This window comes from Pan paniscus, chromosome 18 (assembly GCF_029289425.2).
Source record: "Pan paniscus chromosome 18, NHGRI_mPanPan1-v2.0_pri, whole genome shotgun sequence".
NCBI lineage: Eukaryota > Metazoa > Chordata > Mammalia > Primates > Hominidae > Pan > Pan paniscus.
In genome coordinates, this window is record NC_073267.2 from 30,411,907 (window position 1) to 30,428,551 (window position 16,645).

Here is a 16,645-nt window from a genome sequence, read left to right on the forward strand (position 1 = left end):
ACCTCAGCCTCTGAATACTTTGTACTCAAGCCATTTTTCAGTGCTGTGTTTGCAGTGAGCACCCCCGAGGGATGAAGACACGTCTCCCTGTGGGAACCTGGGCTTACCAGGGCCCCTAGAGGAGGGGAATCTCTCAAGCTCAGAGCTCTATGGCTGCGGTGCAGGCCCACTGTGTGCATGGTGTCAGTCTGGGCCCTTCCATGTTGCCCCCGTGGGACTTGGGGTAAGGGGAACTGATGCAAACATCACGCTGCTGTTGCTTGGTGTGAGCAATTAATTCCTGCGGCTCTCACCCAGGAGTCTCATGTCTTTGGGTCAGACAAACTCATCAGCTTGTAGAAACGGCACAGTCCCACGGGCCTGTTAGAATCTTCTATTGTGCACATGTTGCTCTTAAAATATACAAATCAGTTTTGATTTTAAAAAATTATTTATTTTTTTAGTGATAGGAGTTTTGCTACGTTGCCCAGGCTGGTTTCAAACTCTTGGGCTCAGGAGGTCCTCCCACTTTGGCCTGGACTGCCAGCATAATGTATCACCACACCCGGGACTGATTTTCGTTTTTCAAGAACAAAAACCAAAAACATACACAAACCGAGAGTCAAAGCTTGCTAATTAGAGGAAAGTCAGGAAATGGGAACCATTCAAAGAAGAAAATACCCCCACCTCCTACTCTCACCTATCCAAAGACAATTAGGTGAATCCCTTAGTAGATATCTTTCCAGACGGTTTTCCATATAGATTCCCACATCTGGCCAGGCGCGGTGGCTCACACCTGTAATCCTAGCGCTTGGGGAGGCTGAGGCGGATGGACCACCTGAGGTCAGGAGTTCGAGACCAGCCTGACCAACATGGAGAAACCTCGTCTCTACTAAAAATACAAAATTAGCCGGGCACAGTGGTGCAAGCCTGTAATCCCAGCTACTCAGGAGGCCGAGGCAGGAGAATTGCTTGAACCTAGGAGGCAGACATTGTGCTGAGCCGAGCCAAGATCATGCCATTGCACTAAACTCCGCCTTAAAAAAAAAAAAAAAAAGATTCCCACATCTTTACTAGTTTGCAGAAATAAGATCCTAGCATATGCAGTTTGTAGGAACCACCTTGGTTTAGCCACGCCTCTGTGACTGGGGGCCACTGTGGTGACCCCCAGCTCCCTGGACAGAGTCAAGAGCTCACCAGCCTGCAAAGGTTTTCACGGCCCCCAGCCAGACTCAGGGGCTTCCTCTCGCCCTGCTACTTCCTGGGAGCTCTGAGGGCAGGAAATGGCGCCACTCAGCTCCTGGCCTAACAGCTTGGGGACCACAAATGCAAAGGAAACCACCCTCCCCTCCCACCTCCTCCTCTGCACCCTTGAGTTCTCAGGCTCACATTCCCACCACCCACCTCTGAGCCCAGCCCTCCCTAGCATCACCCCTTCCATCCCATTCCTCAGCCAAGAGCCAGGAATCCTGATTCCAGATCCCACGCTTCCCTGCCTCCCTCAGGTGAGCCCCAGACCCCCAGGCACCCCGCTGGCCCCTGAAGGAGCAGGTGATGGTGCTGTCTTCGCCCAGCAGCTGTGGGAGCAGGCGGGTGGGGCAGGATGGAGGGGTGGGTGGGGTGGGTGGAGCCAGGGCCCACTTCCTTTCCCCTTGGGGCCCTGTCCTTCCCAGTCTTGCCCCAGCCTCGGGAGGTGGTGGAGTGACCTGGCCCCAGTGCTGCGTCCTTATCAGCCCAGCCGGTAAGAGGGTGAGACTTGGTGGGGTAGGGGCCTCAGTGGGCCTAGGAATGTGCCTGTGGCTTGAAAAGACTCTGACAGGTTATGATGGGAAGAGATTGGGAGCCATTGGGCTGCACAGGGTCAGGGAAGGCCAGGAGGGGGTGGTCACTGCTGGAATCTAAGCTGCTGAGGCTGGAGGGAGCCTCGGGATGGGGCTGATGGGGGAGCTGCCAGCATCTGTTCCTCTGTCATTTCTGATAACAGTAAAAGCCAGCATGGAAAAAACCGTTAAACCGCAGGTTGGGCCTGGCCGTTGGCAGGGAAGTGGGCAGAGGGGAGGCCCGGCCAGGTCCTCCGGCAACTCCCGCGTGTTCTGCTTCTCCGGCTGCCCACCTGCAGGTCCCAGCTCTTGCTCCTGCCTGTTTGCCTGGAAATGGCCACGCTTCTCCTTCTCCTTGGGGTGCTGGTGGTAAGCCCAGACGCTCTGGGGAGCACGACAGCAGTGCAGACACCCACCTCCGGAGAGCCTTTGGTCTCTACTAGCGAGCCCCTGAGCTCAAAGATGTACCCCACTTCAATAACAAGTGACCCTAAGGCCGACAGCACTGGGGACCAGACCTCAGCCCTACCTCCCTCAACTTCCATCAATGAGGGATCCCCTCTTTGGACTTCCATTGGTGCCAGCACTGGTTCCCCTTTACCTGAGCCAACAACCTACCAGGAAGTTTCCATCAAGATGTCATCAGTGCCCCAGGAAACCCCTCATGCAACCAGTCATCCTGCTGTTCCCATAACAGCAAACTCTCTAGGATCCCACACCGTGACAGGTGGAACCATAACAACGAACTCTCCAGAAACCTCCAGTAGGACCAGTGGAGCCCCTGTTACCACGGCAGCTAGCTCTCTGGAGACCTCCAGAGGCACCTCTGGACCCCCTCTTACCATGGCAACTGTCTCTCTGGAGACTTCCAAAGGCACCTCTGGACCCCCTTTTACCATGGCAACTAACTCTCTGGAGACCTCCACTGGGACCACTGGACCCCCTGTTACCATGACAACTGGCTCTCTGGAGCCCTCCAGCGGGGCCAGTGGACCCCAGGTCTCTAGCGTAAAACTATCCACAATGATGACTCCAACGACCTCCACCAACGCAAGCACTGTGCCCTTCCGGAACCCAGATGAGAACTCACGAGGCATGCTGCCAGTGGCCGTGCTTGTGGCCCTGCTGGCGGTCATAGTCCTCGTGGCTCTGCTCCTGCTGTGGCGCCGGCGGCAGAAGCGGCGGACTGGGGCCCTAGTGCTGAGCAGAGGCGGCAAGCGTAACGGGGTGGTGGACGCCTGGGCTGGGCCAGCCCAGGTCCCTGAGGAGGGGGCCGTGACAGTGACCGTGGGAGGGTCCGGGGGTGACAAGGGCTCTGGGTTCCCCGATGGGGAGGGGTCTAGCCGGCGGCCCACGCTCACCACTTTCTTTGGCAGACGGAAGTCTCGCCAGGGCTCCCTGGCGATGGAGGAGCTGAAGTCTGGGTCAGGCCCCAGCCTCAAAGGGGAGGAGGAGCCACTGGTGGCCAGTGAGGATGGGGCTGTGGACGCCCCAGCTCCTGATGAGCCCGAAGGGGGAGACGGGGCTGCCCCTTAAGTGTCGGTGAATAGTGAGGCTGGAGGCCGGAATCTCAGCCAGCCTCCAGCACCTTCCCTCTCACCATCTCACTGCCCCCTCGCTCCATGTTTCCACCCGGCACCCTGATCCTCACCCGAATCTCCTTTTTTTTTTTTTCTTTTGAGACAGAGTTTTGCTTTGTCGCCCAGGCTGGAGTGCAATGCACGATCTCAGTTCATTGCAACCTCTGCCTCCTAAGTTCAGGCGATTCTCCTGCCTCAGCTTCCCGAGTAACTGAGATTACAGGCACCCACCACCATGCCCAGCTGCTTTTTTGTATTTTTGGTAGAGATGGGGTTTCACCATGTTGGCTAGGCTGGTCTCAAACTCCTGACCTCAGGTGATCCACCTGCCTCAGCCTCCCAAAGTGCTGAGATTACAGACATGAGCCTCCGCGCCTTGCCTCCTCACCCACCTCTTCACTCTGAATCCTCATCAGGCTTCTCAGCCCTGGATTTCCTGCTGGCATCCTCACCCAGCACCCACAACTAGCACCTGGGCAGGGCAGGGCTGGCACCTCTCAACGTCTGTGGACTGAATGAATAAACCCTCCTCATCCACCCCTATTTATCTCCATCACCATTTCCCCCTCTTTCTTGTTCCTGGAAACGGCTGCTGAGTCTCCATCGGCCAAACTTATCTGACCTGTGATTTCTTTGACAATTCTCCTTTTCCCCCAGAACCCACCCTGGGTTGACCAGAGTCTGGGAAGAAGGACAAGAGAACCCGGCAAACTCCCTCCTAGGATTAACTTTGTAAAGCACCCTTGCCCTGTAGCTGCAAGGGCTGTGAAACCTGGGCAGCCCGCAACCACCTTTAGCTCTGGGCCCCCCAGGCAGGCCTGGAGCATGGCTGGGTGGGGCCACCAGCCCATGCTCTCAGGCGGGCCTGTGATCTTTCCCAGGGCACATGGACTCTAGGCTGGCCCTGGCCCACACCACCACACTCTCCCCAGCCATGGACAGAGGCAGCCAGAGGCCTCACGGTTTCTCCTCCGAGTTTCTGGCTGGGTGTAGTTCTCAGAAACCCCAGTGCCTGCGTGCGTCCACTCGTGGGTGTGGTTTGTGTGCAAGAGCTGAGGATTTGGCGATGCTTGGGAGGGGTAGTTGTGGGTACAGACGGTGTGGGGGTGGGAAGTGGTAGTGGTGGGTACAGACAGTGTGGGGGTGGGAAGTGGTGCAGAGACTGAAGAGGGTCAACCTGGGCATGGGGGACACAGGGACTGCTGAGAACGTGCGTGTCATCTTTGCTCTGATAGGGTGGACATAGCAGAAAATCTAACTCTGTCTGTAGCCCCATACAGAATGCCAGGGTGAGCACAGTGGCTGGTGCCTTTAATCCCAGCACTTTGGAAAGTTGAGGCAGGAGGATCGCTTGAGCCCAGGAGTTCGAGTCTGAAGTGAGCTGTGATTGCACCACTGCACTTCAGCCTGGGCAACAGAGCGAGACCCTGTCTCAAAAAAGAAAAGAAAAAGAAAGCCAGGCTTTATAGAAAGATCGTATGTGTGACCCAAATATGAGTTCTTCAGCTCAGCCACGGTAATCCCTTCCTTGAAGTCTCCATTTCTGCAGTACACATGCATGTGCGCTCTCTCTCGCGCGCGCGCGCGCTCTCCTGCGAACAGAGGCAGGGGGAGAGGGGTTTGCCCTGGTCGCGGGGACTGGTCTTGCTGGCGCTTCCCCACTGCACGTTTCCAGGTTTAGTTTGTCTGTGTCTCCTCTTCCATCCCAGGGGCTGAGCCCCTTCCATCCTCCAAGAGGAACCAGTGAGAGTGAGTGAAGGAGGGGGCCTGGAGCCAGGGACTTCCCCTGTGGGGCCTGGGTGGAGAGGGGAGAACTCAATGGTGCTGCCTTTGAGACCAGCCCAGGCTACAGCCCAGGAGCACACATGGGCCAGGGCAGTTGGTATTTCCCGAGGACAAAGAGGAAATTTTCAAAGAGGAAGTTGTTGAGTTAGAGCTTGCGGTGGCTGAGAGCAGACAGGTTGACCTGCAAAAAAAGACAGGGGAGGCATGTGAGTGTGACAGCCCTGCTCTGTGGCCTGGGCAGGAGATGGGGTAAAGGGTCAGGTGGGGGATGGGCTCGTGCAGTGGGAGAGGAGACGGAGGGAGGGAGCGGGAAGGGGCTTGCTTAGTGGGTGGGAAGAGCTGAGCTGGGATGGAACCAGCTTCTACCAGCCAGGCTGGGCACCCACTGGGCTGCATCTGGTGGCCTTTTCTGATTGCTATTTGGACTCACTGCAGCTGCAGAATGACAGAGGCCATGTCCAAAATCCCTTAGAGACACTGTTGTCTTAGAGTTGTTAAAATAAGTGCCCCCATATCAGGTTTAGAAAATACTGTCACCGAACGTCGCTGTCCTCAGCTCCACCTCCCTTTCCTTTGACAGATATGGTTGTTTTCTAAGCCAGGACTGGTTTTAGTCAGGTCCTGGGCAAATCCTGAAAAAAAGAGGTAGTACGGGTAAGGAAGGCACCCAACAGGGCTTTCACAATCCAGAAAATATCAAAATATAAGTGTTAAAAGAGAGGCACAGGCCGGGTGCGGTGGCTCACGCCTGTAATCTCAGCACTTTGGGAGGCCAAGGCGGGCAGATCATGAGGTCAGGAGTTTGAGACCAGCCTGGCCAATATGATGAAACCCCATTTCTACTAAAAATACAAAAGTTAGCCAGGCATGGTGGTGTGCTCCTGTAATCCCAGCTACTTTGGAGGCTGAGGCCAGAGAATTGCTTGAACCCCGGAGTCAGAGGTTGCAGTGAGCCGGGATCGTGCCACTGTACTCCAGGCTGGGTGACAAAGTGAGACTGTCTCAAAAAATAAAAATAAATAAAATAAATAAAAGAGAGGCACAAACAGTGTTATGAATGCACCAAGGAAAATGGTGCATTCATAACTCTCAGGTGAAGCCTACCAAGCCATGCGTGTGTGCACATGAGTATGTGTGTACGTGTGCATGTGCGTGCGTGCATGTGCCTGTGTGTGTATGTGTGCGCGTGTGTGTGCGCATGTGTGTGTGCATGCATGTTCTCCCATGCATGTGTACTGTGGCAAGGGAGACTTTGAGGAAGAGATTCCAGTGGTTGAGCAGAAGGGCTCGCATTGCCCTGGGGAAAGGTTGGAAGGCTTCACCTGAGAGTGTGTCGTGGCCTTTGTCATATCCACTGCTTGATTCCTTTCTTTAAAAATTATTTTTATTGTTTTCTACATATGAGAACCACCACACCTGGCTAATTTTTGTATTTTTTGTAGAGATGGGGTTTCACCATGTTGTCCCGGCTGGTCTCAAACTCCCGGGCACAAGAGATCCACCTGCCTCAGCCTCCCAAAATGCTGGGACTATAGGCATGAGCCACTGCACCCAGCCACTGCTTCATTCCTGGTGGCTGCTGTGCCTGGCATGTTGCAGATCCTCCATGAATATGCATTTGAATGAATGAATGAATGGATGGAGATGACGCCTCAGAGATTCTTTCTTTTGAGATGAGGTCTCATTCTGTCACCCAGACTAGAGGGCAGTGGTGCAATCACAGCTCACCACAGCCTCAACCTCCTGGGCCTCCCAAGTAGCTGCGATCACAGGTGTGCACCAACATGCCCAGCTAATTTTTTTTTTAATTTTTAATTTGTACAGACAGGGTCTTGCTGTGTTGCCCAGGCTGGTCTCGAACTCCTGGGCTCAAGTGGTCCTCCCACCTAAGCTTCCCCAAATACTGGGATTATAGGTGTGAGCCACTGTGCCCAGGCTTGCCTCAGATATTTGAAGGCTGGGAAGGATTTTGCAAAGCTGGGAAAAGGAAAAGGCATTCCCAGCAGAGGGGATAGCAGGTGGAAATGCATAATTAAAAAAAAAAAAAACGTGGAGCAGATCCAGCGCAGTGGCTCATGCCTGTAATCCCAGCACTTTGGGAGGCAGGGCAGGGAGGATTGTTTGAGGCTAGGAGTTCAAGACCAGCCTGGGTAACATAGAAAGACCCTGTCTCTACAAAAACACAAAAAATTAGCCAGGCATGGTGGTGCGTGCCTGTAGTACCAGCTACTTGAGAAGCTGAGGCAGGAGAACTGCTTGAAGCCAGGAGTTTGAGACCAGCCTGGGCAACATAGTGAGACCCCGTGTCTACAAAAAGTAAACATTTATATATATATATTTTAAAGTGGAGCAGTTCAATATAGAGTCTTTTTTGAACAAACGTGAAATAGATGTCTTTTTTTTTTTTTGAGATGGAGTTTTCACTCTTGTTACCCAGGCTGGAGTGCAATGGCGTGATCTCGGCTCACCAGAACCTCCGCCTCCTGGGTTCAAACGATTCTCCTGCCTCAGCCTCCCAGGTAGCTGGGATTACAGGCATGCACCACCAAACCCGGATAATTTTGTATTTTTAGTAGAGATGGGGTTTCACCATGTTGGTCAAGCTAGTCTTGAACTCCCGACCTCTGCTGATCCGTATGCCTCGGCCTCCCAAAGTGCTGGGATTACATGCGTGAGCCACCGTGCCCGACAATAGATGTCTTTTAATTTTCTGGAGGAAAAAGCAAAGCAAAAGAAGCAGTGGATATTTTAAGACTAAAAAGGAAAACAAAAAAAGGAGATAGAGCAGGCCGGACGTGGTGGCTCAACGTCTGTAATCCCAGCACTTTGGGAGGCCGAGGCAGGTGGATCACCTGAGGTCAGGAGTTCAAGACCAGCCTGACCAACATGGTGAAACCCTGTCTCAAAATACAAAAAATTAGCTGGGCGTGGTGGCGGGCACCTGTAATCCCAGCTACTTGGGAGGCTGAGGCAGGAGAATCCCTTGAACCCAGGAGGTGGAGGTTGCAGTGAGCCAAGATCACGCCATTGCACTCCAGCCTGGGCGACAAGTAAAAAACTCCATCTCAAAAAAAAAAAGGAGATAGAGCAAGGAACAGTAAGAAAATAGTTGGGTGCAGTGGCTATGCGGTGGCACTATAGGAGGCTGAGGCGGGCAGATCACCTGAGGTCAGGAGTTGGAGACCAGCCTGGGCAACATAGACCCCTATCTCTACAAAAAATTTGAAATATGAAAAATTAGCCAGGTGTAGTGGTGTGCGCCTGTGGTACCAGCTACTCAAGAGGCTAAGGCAGGGAAGATTGCTTGAGCCCAGGAGTTTGAGGCTATAGTGAGCTGTGATCATGCCACTGCACTCCAGCCTGGGCAATAGTGACTTTCTTTTGAGACTCTGTCTCAAAAGAAAGAAGATGGCCAGGCGTGGTGGCTCACACCTGTAATCCCAGCACTTTGGGAGGCCGAGGCAGTCACATCATGAGGCCAGTTTGAAACCAGCCTGGCCAACATGGTGAAACCCTGTCTCTACTAAAAATACAAAAATTAGCCAGGCGTGGTGGCATGCCCCCGTAATCCCAGCTACTTGGGGGTCTGAGGCAGAAGAATTGCTTGAAACCAGGAGGCAGAGGTTGCAGTGAGCCGAGATCGTGTCATTGCACTCTAGTCTGGGCGACAGAGCAAGACTCCGTCTTGGAAAAAAATTTAAAAAAAGAAAATATAAAATATGGTATAAGATTAAATATATTAGTTATGAAAATAATTATAAATGGCTTATTGAACTTATAGTCACTAAAAATCATGTTTTTGAAAATTATGTAATGACTTTGGAAAATACCAGCAATATAATGTTAAGTGGGGAAAAAAGCAAGTTACTCCTCTGTAATACATATGATTTTAGTTTTGTAATAAAAATTCCCAACCATATATGCACTTATAGGGAAACAAAGGACCCATCGCAAATGTTTTCCATGCTGATCTCCAAAGTGGTGAGTTTATGTGTGATTTTTATTTTGTTTATGCTCTTCTGTATTTTCCAAATTTCATACAATAAATATCTGTTACTTTTACAATATGAAAAAATAGTGGTCAAAAAGGTGTTCAAGGGGGTGGCCTGGGGGTGTTTGGTTTGAGGAGAGTGGTAGGGGATGAGGCTGCAAGTGGAGGTTGGAGCTGTGCTATGAAAAGTTCAAGAGTTTGAATTGAGTTCTGAGGTTTGCTTTTGTTTTTGTTTTTGTTTTTTGAGACGGAGTCTCACCCTGTCACCCAGGCTGGAGTGCAGTGGCATGGGTTCATGCCATTCTCCTGCCTCAGCCTCCTGAGTAGCTGGAACCACACGCACCCGCCACCACGCCTGGCTAATTTTTTTGTATTTTTAGTAGAGACAGGGTTTCACCATGTTAGCCAGGATGGTCTCGATCTCCTGACCTCGTGATCCATCTGCCTCGGCCTCCCAAAGTGCTGGGATTACAGGCGTGAGCCACAGTGCTCTGCGTGAGCCATAGTGCTCTGCTGAGAGTTTGAATTGCATTCTGGAAGTAGTGGTGAAATCAACACACCTAAGTCTGCTCTTCTCCTCTCTTCTAGTCCCCAGAGTGGTGAGTAGCATCGTTCTGGTGGCCCAGGCAAAACGCCTTAGGACCACCGTGCAGCCCCACTCTTTCCCCATTCCTGCTCTCCAGGTGCCAAGTCCCTGGCTCTTCTTCCACCGACCCTTGCATCCCTTCCTTCTCTTCAGTCCTCATCGCACCTCACCGGGATCCTATTGACACTTCCCCTTTGATTTCCTTCCGCTCTCTGCTAGTGATGGTCCCAGGGACCCTTCTAAAAGGTCACTATGGGCTGGGCACAGTGGCTGACGCCTGTAATCCCAACACTTTGAGAGGCTGAGTTGGGCCAATCATCTGAGGTCAGGAGTTCGAGACCAGCCTGGCCAACATGGTGAAACCCCATCTCTACTGAAAGTACAAAAATTAGCCGGGCGTGGTGGTGTGCACCTGTAGTCCCAGCTACTCGGGAGGCTGAGGCAGGGGAATTGTTGGTACCCGGGAGATGGAGGTTGCAGTGAGCCAAGATCGCGCCGTTGCACTCCAGCCTGGGTGACAGAATGAGACTCCGTCTCAAAAAAAAAAAAAAAAAGAAAAAAGAAAAATAGCTGGGCATCGTGGCACACACCTGTAGTTCCAGCTACTCAGGAGGATGAGGTAGGAAGATCACTTGAGCCCAAGAGGTCCAGACTGCAGCAAGTCATGATTACACCACTGCACTCCAGCCTGCGTGGCACCCTGTCTCAAAATATAATAATAATAAAATTTAAAAATAAAATAAAACGCTGCTCTGTCTAGGTGATATTCCTCTATCCCCAAGGCTGTCAGGGTGGAACCCTCCTTCCTTAGCGTGGCATATAAGCCCCTCGGGACCTGGCCCTATCTCTCCTCTGACCACCCCTGCCCGGTCAACCCTTGGTACAGACAGTCTGTGCTATCCAGCCCCATCAAATTCCTGTTGCTCCCTAAATATGCCACACACTTTATTTGGAGGAGAGGGGTGAAGAAGGGTAGTTTAACATGTTCAAAATATTTATTTTTTCCAGACAGTAAAATAACATTTTTTCCTGTTTTGCAAAAGTTAATTATCAGCACATTGAAGATTTTCCTTTTTTTTCTTTCTTTTTTTTTTTTTTTTTTGAGTCAAAGTCTTGCTCTGTTCCCCAGGCTACAGTGCAGTAGCGCGATCTCGGCTCCACCTCCCGGGTTCAAGTGATTATCCTGTTTCAGCCTCCCGAGTAGCTGGGACTACAAGCACATGCCACCATGCCCAGCTAATTTTTGTATTTTTGGTAGAGGCGGGGTTTCACAACGTTGGCCAGGCTGGTCTTGAACTCCTGACCTCAGGTGATTCACCCGCCTCACCCTCCCAAAGTGTTGGGATTACAGGCATGAGCCACTGCGCCCGGCCAGCAGTCTTAAATAACAGAATTCACACACACACACACACACACACACACACACACACACGCACTGTATTATATTTCATCTTATACTTTAAAATGTTTCCTTTTTTTTTCCTCAAAAGTACACATTAAGATCATGTTTACAAATAAAGCCTTGTCATCCAAAGTGAAAAATCCAGATGGCAAGATTTGGATGGGGAAGGTCTTGAGAAATCTGCGAATGGAGTTCACTTTTGCAGACAGGAAATGGGCCCTAATATATGGTTCTAAGGACATTCCATTTCTGAAAATGTACATTTCCACCCGCTTTTCCTCCCCTTCCTTCCTCCCTCCCTCCCTCCCTCTCTCTCTCTCTCTTTCTTTCTTTCTTTCTGACAAGGTCTTCCTCTGTCGCTGACGCTGGAGTGCAATGGTGCGATCTCGGCCCATTGCAACCTCCGCCTCCTGGGCTCAAGTGATCCTCCCCCCTCAGCCTCCCAAGTAGCTGGGACTACAGACACACGCCACGGCACCCAGCTAATTTTTGTATTTTTTGTACAGATGGGTTCTCACCATGTTGCCTAGGCTGATCTTGAACTGCTGGGCTCAAGTGATCCTCCCGCCTCAGCCTCTCAAAAGTGCTGGGATTACAGGCGTGAGCCACCGCACCTGGCCTGCATCCCCATTTCTGACCCTTGACCATGTTCAAGTGGGAAGGGGAAGCCGGGAAAGGGAGGACGGGCTACCTGAGGGCTGCGGGTAGAGGTGACTCCTGTGAGCTCTGAGCCCTCAGCCCTTGGGCAGAGGGAACAGAACAGAAACAGACCCCATCTCTGAGCCACCAAGCTCAGACTCGTGTGGCAGGAGACAGATCACACAACACTATCAACAAAACAACACAGGTCGCAGTGGCTCACACCTGTAATCCCAGCACTTTGGGAAGCTGAGGTGAGAGGATTGCTTAACCGCAGGAGTTCGAGACCAGTCTGGCCAACATAGCGAGACCCCATCTCTCAAAAAAAGAAAAAAATTAGCTGGGCCTGGTGATGCACACCTGTAGTCCCAGCTACCTGGGAGGCTGAGGTGGGAGGACAGCTTGAACCAGGGAGGTCGAGGCTGCAGTGAGCTATGATTGTGCCACTGCCACTGCACTCTAGTCTGAGCAATAGAGTGAGACCCTGTCTTCCAAAAAAAAAAAAAAAAAAGAGAGAGAGAAGAATATAATCAAAAGTTTCTAAATTCCCAAAGTAGTAACAAAAGCAGACCCAAACAAAAGTAGACAGAAAATCTTCGAAACTTAAAAGGCTATTTAGGCTAAGGAGCCCACCCAGTGGTGACCACCTAGTTCTGGGAGGTTTGGGGCAGGGCCATTAGACAATGGAAACTCAGGTTATTTTGGAGACAATCAACTTGCTCCCAAAAATGAGCTGCAAGCAGGTGCCTGTGTGCTCAGCCCAGTCTGGAGCTCAGAGCCTGCCTGCCCCACTGCACCATCACCAGCCCAGCTGAACCAGGGTCCCAGGCAAGCTGTACAGGCTCTGCGTTGGCCTTGGAGAGAACCGCCGACTCCCCCGAGTTGCCTGAGCTCGGCCTGAAGCCAGCCCTCCCCACGCTGGCTCACAATAAATGCCTTGACTTCCCGCCAAGTCTTCCTCAACCATTAAGATTCAGCTCAACTGTCACGGGCTCTGTGCAGCTGCCCTCGCTGCCCCACCCCACGCAGATTTTGTGTTCCTTCTCCACTCCTGCAGCACCCCTTGCGACAGCATGAATAACCCGGCTGTAGTGATGTGAGGGTGTCACTCATCACCAGTGTGTGAGCCCCTCCAAGGCCACGTGTCCTCTTTGTGTTTCCAGAGCCCAGGGCCCAGCATGCGGTAGCTACCTAGTATATGTTTACTGAATGGAGGGATGAATAAATTCATGCACAAAGAATAGTTTTATTTATTTATTTATTTTTGAGACAGAGTCTTGCTTCTGACACCCAGGCTGTAGTGCAGTGGTGCAATCTTGGCTCATTGCAACCTCTGCCTCCCAGGTTCAAGCAATTCTCCTGTCTCAGCCTCCCAAGTAGCTGGGATTACAGGCATGCGCGCCACCACGCCCGGCTAATTTTCTATTTTTAGTAGAGACGAGGTTTCAACATGTTGGCCAGGCTGCTCTCGAACTCGCGACCTCAGGTGATCTGCCTGCCTTGGTCTTCCAAAGTGCTGGGATTACAGGTATGAGCCACCGCGCCTGGCCTTATTTGTTTATTTTCATAAACAAATTTCTGTTGCCCAGGCTGGTCTCAAACTCCTGGCCTCAAGTGATCCTCCTGCCTCAGCCTCCCAAACTGTTGGGATTACAGGCACAAGCCACAGTGCCTGGCCCAGTTCTGTCCTTTGAGTTGACCTGGTCATCCAGGAGGATGTTCTGAGGAAGTGTGAAATGATAATATTATTCTAGCCCACGCTGGATACAGTGGCAGTCTGGAAGGTGAAAGAGGTTGGGTTTGAAATAGATTTATTGGCCAAGTGCAGTGGCTCACACCTGTAATCCCAGCACTTTGGGAGGCCGAGGCAGGAGAATTGCTTCAGCCTTTAAACATGGCGAAACCCTGTCCCTATTAAAAATAAAAAAGTTCGATGGGCGTGGTGGCATTCACCTGTAGTCCCAGCTACTCAGGAAGGTGAGGCAGGAGAATCACTTCAGCCCTATAGGTTGAGGCTGCTTTGTGCTGTGATCATGCCAATGCATGCTAGCCTGGGTGACACAGTGAGACCCTGTTTCAAAAACAAAAACAAAAACAGAATAGAGGCCTGGAGCTTGAGAGGGAACTCAGGATAGAAGATATAGATTTAAGAGTCGGCTGGATGCAGTGGCTCAAGGCTGTAATCCCAGCACTTTGGGAGGCTAGGGTGGGTGTATCACTTGAGGTCAGGAGTTCGAGACCAGCCTGAACAACATGGTGAAACCCCATCTCTACCAAAAATAACAAAAACTAGCTGGGTATCGTGGCATGCGCCTGTAATCCCAGCTACTTGGGAGGCTAAGGCAGGAGAATCACTTGAACCCGGGAGGTGGAGGTTGCAGTTAGCCGAGATTGTACCACTGGATTCCAGCCTGGGTGACAGAGTGAGACTCCCTCTCAAAAAATAAAAATAAAAATAAATAAATAAATAAATAGTGATACAGATAGATAGATACATAAATTATATCATTCACTGGGTAGATTGAGAAGAGAGCTGTAGAAAGAATCTGAGTGTAATAGTCAGGGCAGGCTAACTGCTGTAAGAAGCAGTGCCCCCACATCTCAGTGGTATAACTCAAAAGAAGTTTTTTCCTTCTTATGACAGTCAATTCCTGACATTTGGAGCATGACCTTTCACAACGTTATTCCGGGACCCAGTCTCCTTCCATCTAGTGGCTCTGTCATCCTCCTAGGGCCTTGGAGTGGTCTGCTTTTGACCAGCTAATGGGAGAGGAGAGGCAGAATAGGATCCTGTGAAGACTTCTAGGGTCAGGTCTGGAAATATCTTTTGCTCACACTCCATTGGCCAGAACAAGACTGCCTCAGTGCAGAGGAAGCTGGGAAATGTAGTTTAGTAGGGTACCCAGAAGGAAAAGGGAAACAGTCTCTGCCACACTGAAGCAACACCAAAATCTGAGGGTTGGATGTAGGATGAAGCACCTGCAAAAGATAGAAAAGAGCCTTTAAGAGGATCACCTGAAGCCAGGAGTTTGAGACCAGCCTGGGCAGCATAGCAAGATCCTATCTGTACAAAAAATAAAAACAAAAAATTAGCCTAGGGTGGAGGCATGCACATACAGTCCCAGCAACTCAGGAGGCTTGGGGCCAGGAGTTTGAGGCTGCAGTGAGCTATGATTGGGCCACTGCACTCCACTTAAGCCTGAGTGACAGAGCAAAACCCTGTATCCAAAAAAAAAAAATTAACCAGGAGAAAAATGACATTTGGAGATCCTGTCTCTAAAGAAAAAAAAAGCTCACTGCATAGCTCACTGCAGCCTCAGAAACAGGCCCAGGACTGAATCAAGGCCAGCAAGGTGCTGGGGTGATAAGCGAGCCCAACTCCAGCCTGGCCAACACGGTGAAACCCCGTCTCTACTAAAAATACACAAATTAGCTGGGCATGGTGGCAGACGCCTGTAGTTCCAGCTACTCAGGAGGCTGAAGTAGGAGGATCACTTGAGCCTGGGGCGTGGAGGTTGTAGTGGGCCAAGATTGTGCCACTGCACTCCAGCCTGGGTGACAGAGCAAGACCCTGTCTCAAAAAAAAAAAAAAAAAAAAGTGAGCTGGAGGGTGAGGCCTCCCTAAATTTTGTGCCTTGGGTGTCTCGATCCGTCACCCCAGCCCCAGTCCCAGCAGTCAGGTGCGGCAGAGAAAGCAAAGGGAGAAGGCTGGGAAGATGCAAGTGAATTCAGCGACTAGCAGTCCCTGTGAGCAACTGTAGCAAGAAGGGTTTCCACTGAAGAAAGGAAGGCCCTGGGCCGGGCGCGGTGGCTCATGCCTGTAATCCCAGCTCTTTGGGAGGCAGAGGCGGGTGGATCACCTGAGGTCGGGAGCTCAAGACTAGCCTGACCAACATGGAGAAACCCCGTCTCTACTGAAAAAAAATACAAAATTAGCCAGGTGTGGTGGCGCATGCCTGTAATCCCAGCTATTCGGGAGGCTGAGGCAGGAGAATCGCTTGACCCCGGGAAGCGGAGGTTGCAGTGAGTCGAGATCACGCCATTGCGCTCCAGCCTCGGCAACAAGAGCGAAACTCCATCAAAAAAAAAAAAAAGGAAGAAAGAAAGGCCCTGGCAGTTCTTGGACAGGAACTTGCCTGAAGTCCCAGTCCCAGTGACTGGTGGTTTCCCCACTTTCTGGTTCAGAAGCTGGGCTCTAAGCTGTCTGTGCCCTTAAAGTTCCTTGGAAAGAGGGAAGGGAAGGGAAGTGGATATTAGGTGAGTTCCTACTCTGTTTCATTTGCAGAGTTTTCTCATTGATTCTCAGTTGGACCCATGAGGTAGATGTTACGCCATTACATTTTTTTTTTTCTTTAGAGACAGGGTCTCTCTCTGTCACTCAGGCTGGACTGCAGTGGCACGATCACGGCTCACTGCAGCTTTGAACTCCTGGGCTCAAGTGATCCTCCCATCTCAGCCTACAGGTGTGCACCACTGTACTTAGCTAATTTCTTTTTCTTTTTTCTTTTTTTGGGAGAGATGGGATCTCTGTATGTCTCTATGATGCCCACACTGGTCTCAAACTCCTGGCCTCAAGCGATTCTCCTGCCTTGGCCTCCCAAAGCACAGGGATTACAGGCATGAGTCGCTGTGCCCAGCCTGTTATGCCGGGTTTTTTTGTTTTGTTTTGTTTTTTGAGACAGAGTCTCGCTCTGTCGCCCAGGAGTACAGTGGCATGATCTTGGCTCACTGCAAGCTCCACCTCCCGGGTTCACGCCATTCTCCTGCCTCAGCCTCCCGAGTAGCTGGGACTACAGGCGCCCACCACCACACCCGGCTAATTTTTTGTTTTTTTAGTAGAGACGGGGTTTCACCATGTTAGCC

The 16,645-nt window shown here is 51.3% G+C and overlaps 1 protein-coding gene across 1 annotated transcript; it reads left to right on the forward strand.

Annotated features, from left to right (window-relative positions):
* Positions 1-567: 567 nt before the first annotated feature.
* On the forward strand, positions 568-4,438 carry SPN (sialophorin). The gene is made up of 2 exons (XM_003809380.5): positions 568-1,720; positions 2,099-4,438. The coding sequence occupies exons 1-2, from the start codon at positions 1,263-1,265 to the stop codon at positions 3,333-3,335; spliced, it is 1,695 nt and encodes a 564-aa protein (XP_003809428.2). The 5' UTR covers positions 568-1,262; the 3' UTR covers positions 3,336-4,438.
* Positions 4,439-16,645: the final 12,207 nt, after the last annotated feature.

What these genes read in the sequence shown, in the direction of transcription:
- SPN (XM_003809380.5), top strand. Translation starts at nt 1,263, where the DNA reads ATGGCGCCACTCAGCTCCTGGCCTAACAGCTTGGGGACCACAAATGCA. An exon ending in CGTCCTTATCAGCCCAGCCG is followed by an intron (nt 1,721 to 2,098) that starts GTAAGAGGGTGA and finishes GCCCACCTGCAG; the next exon opens with GTCCCAGCTCTTGCTCCTGC.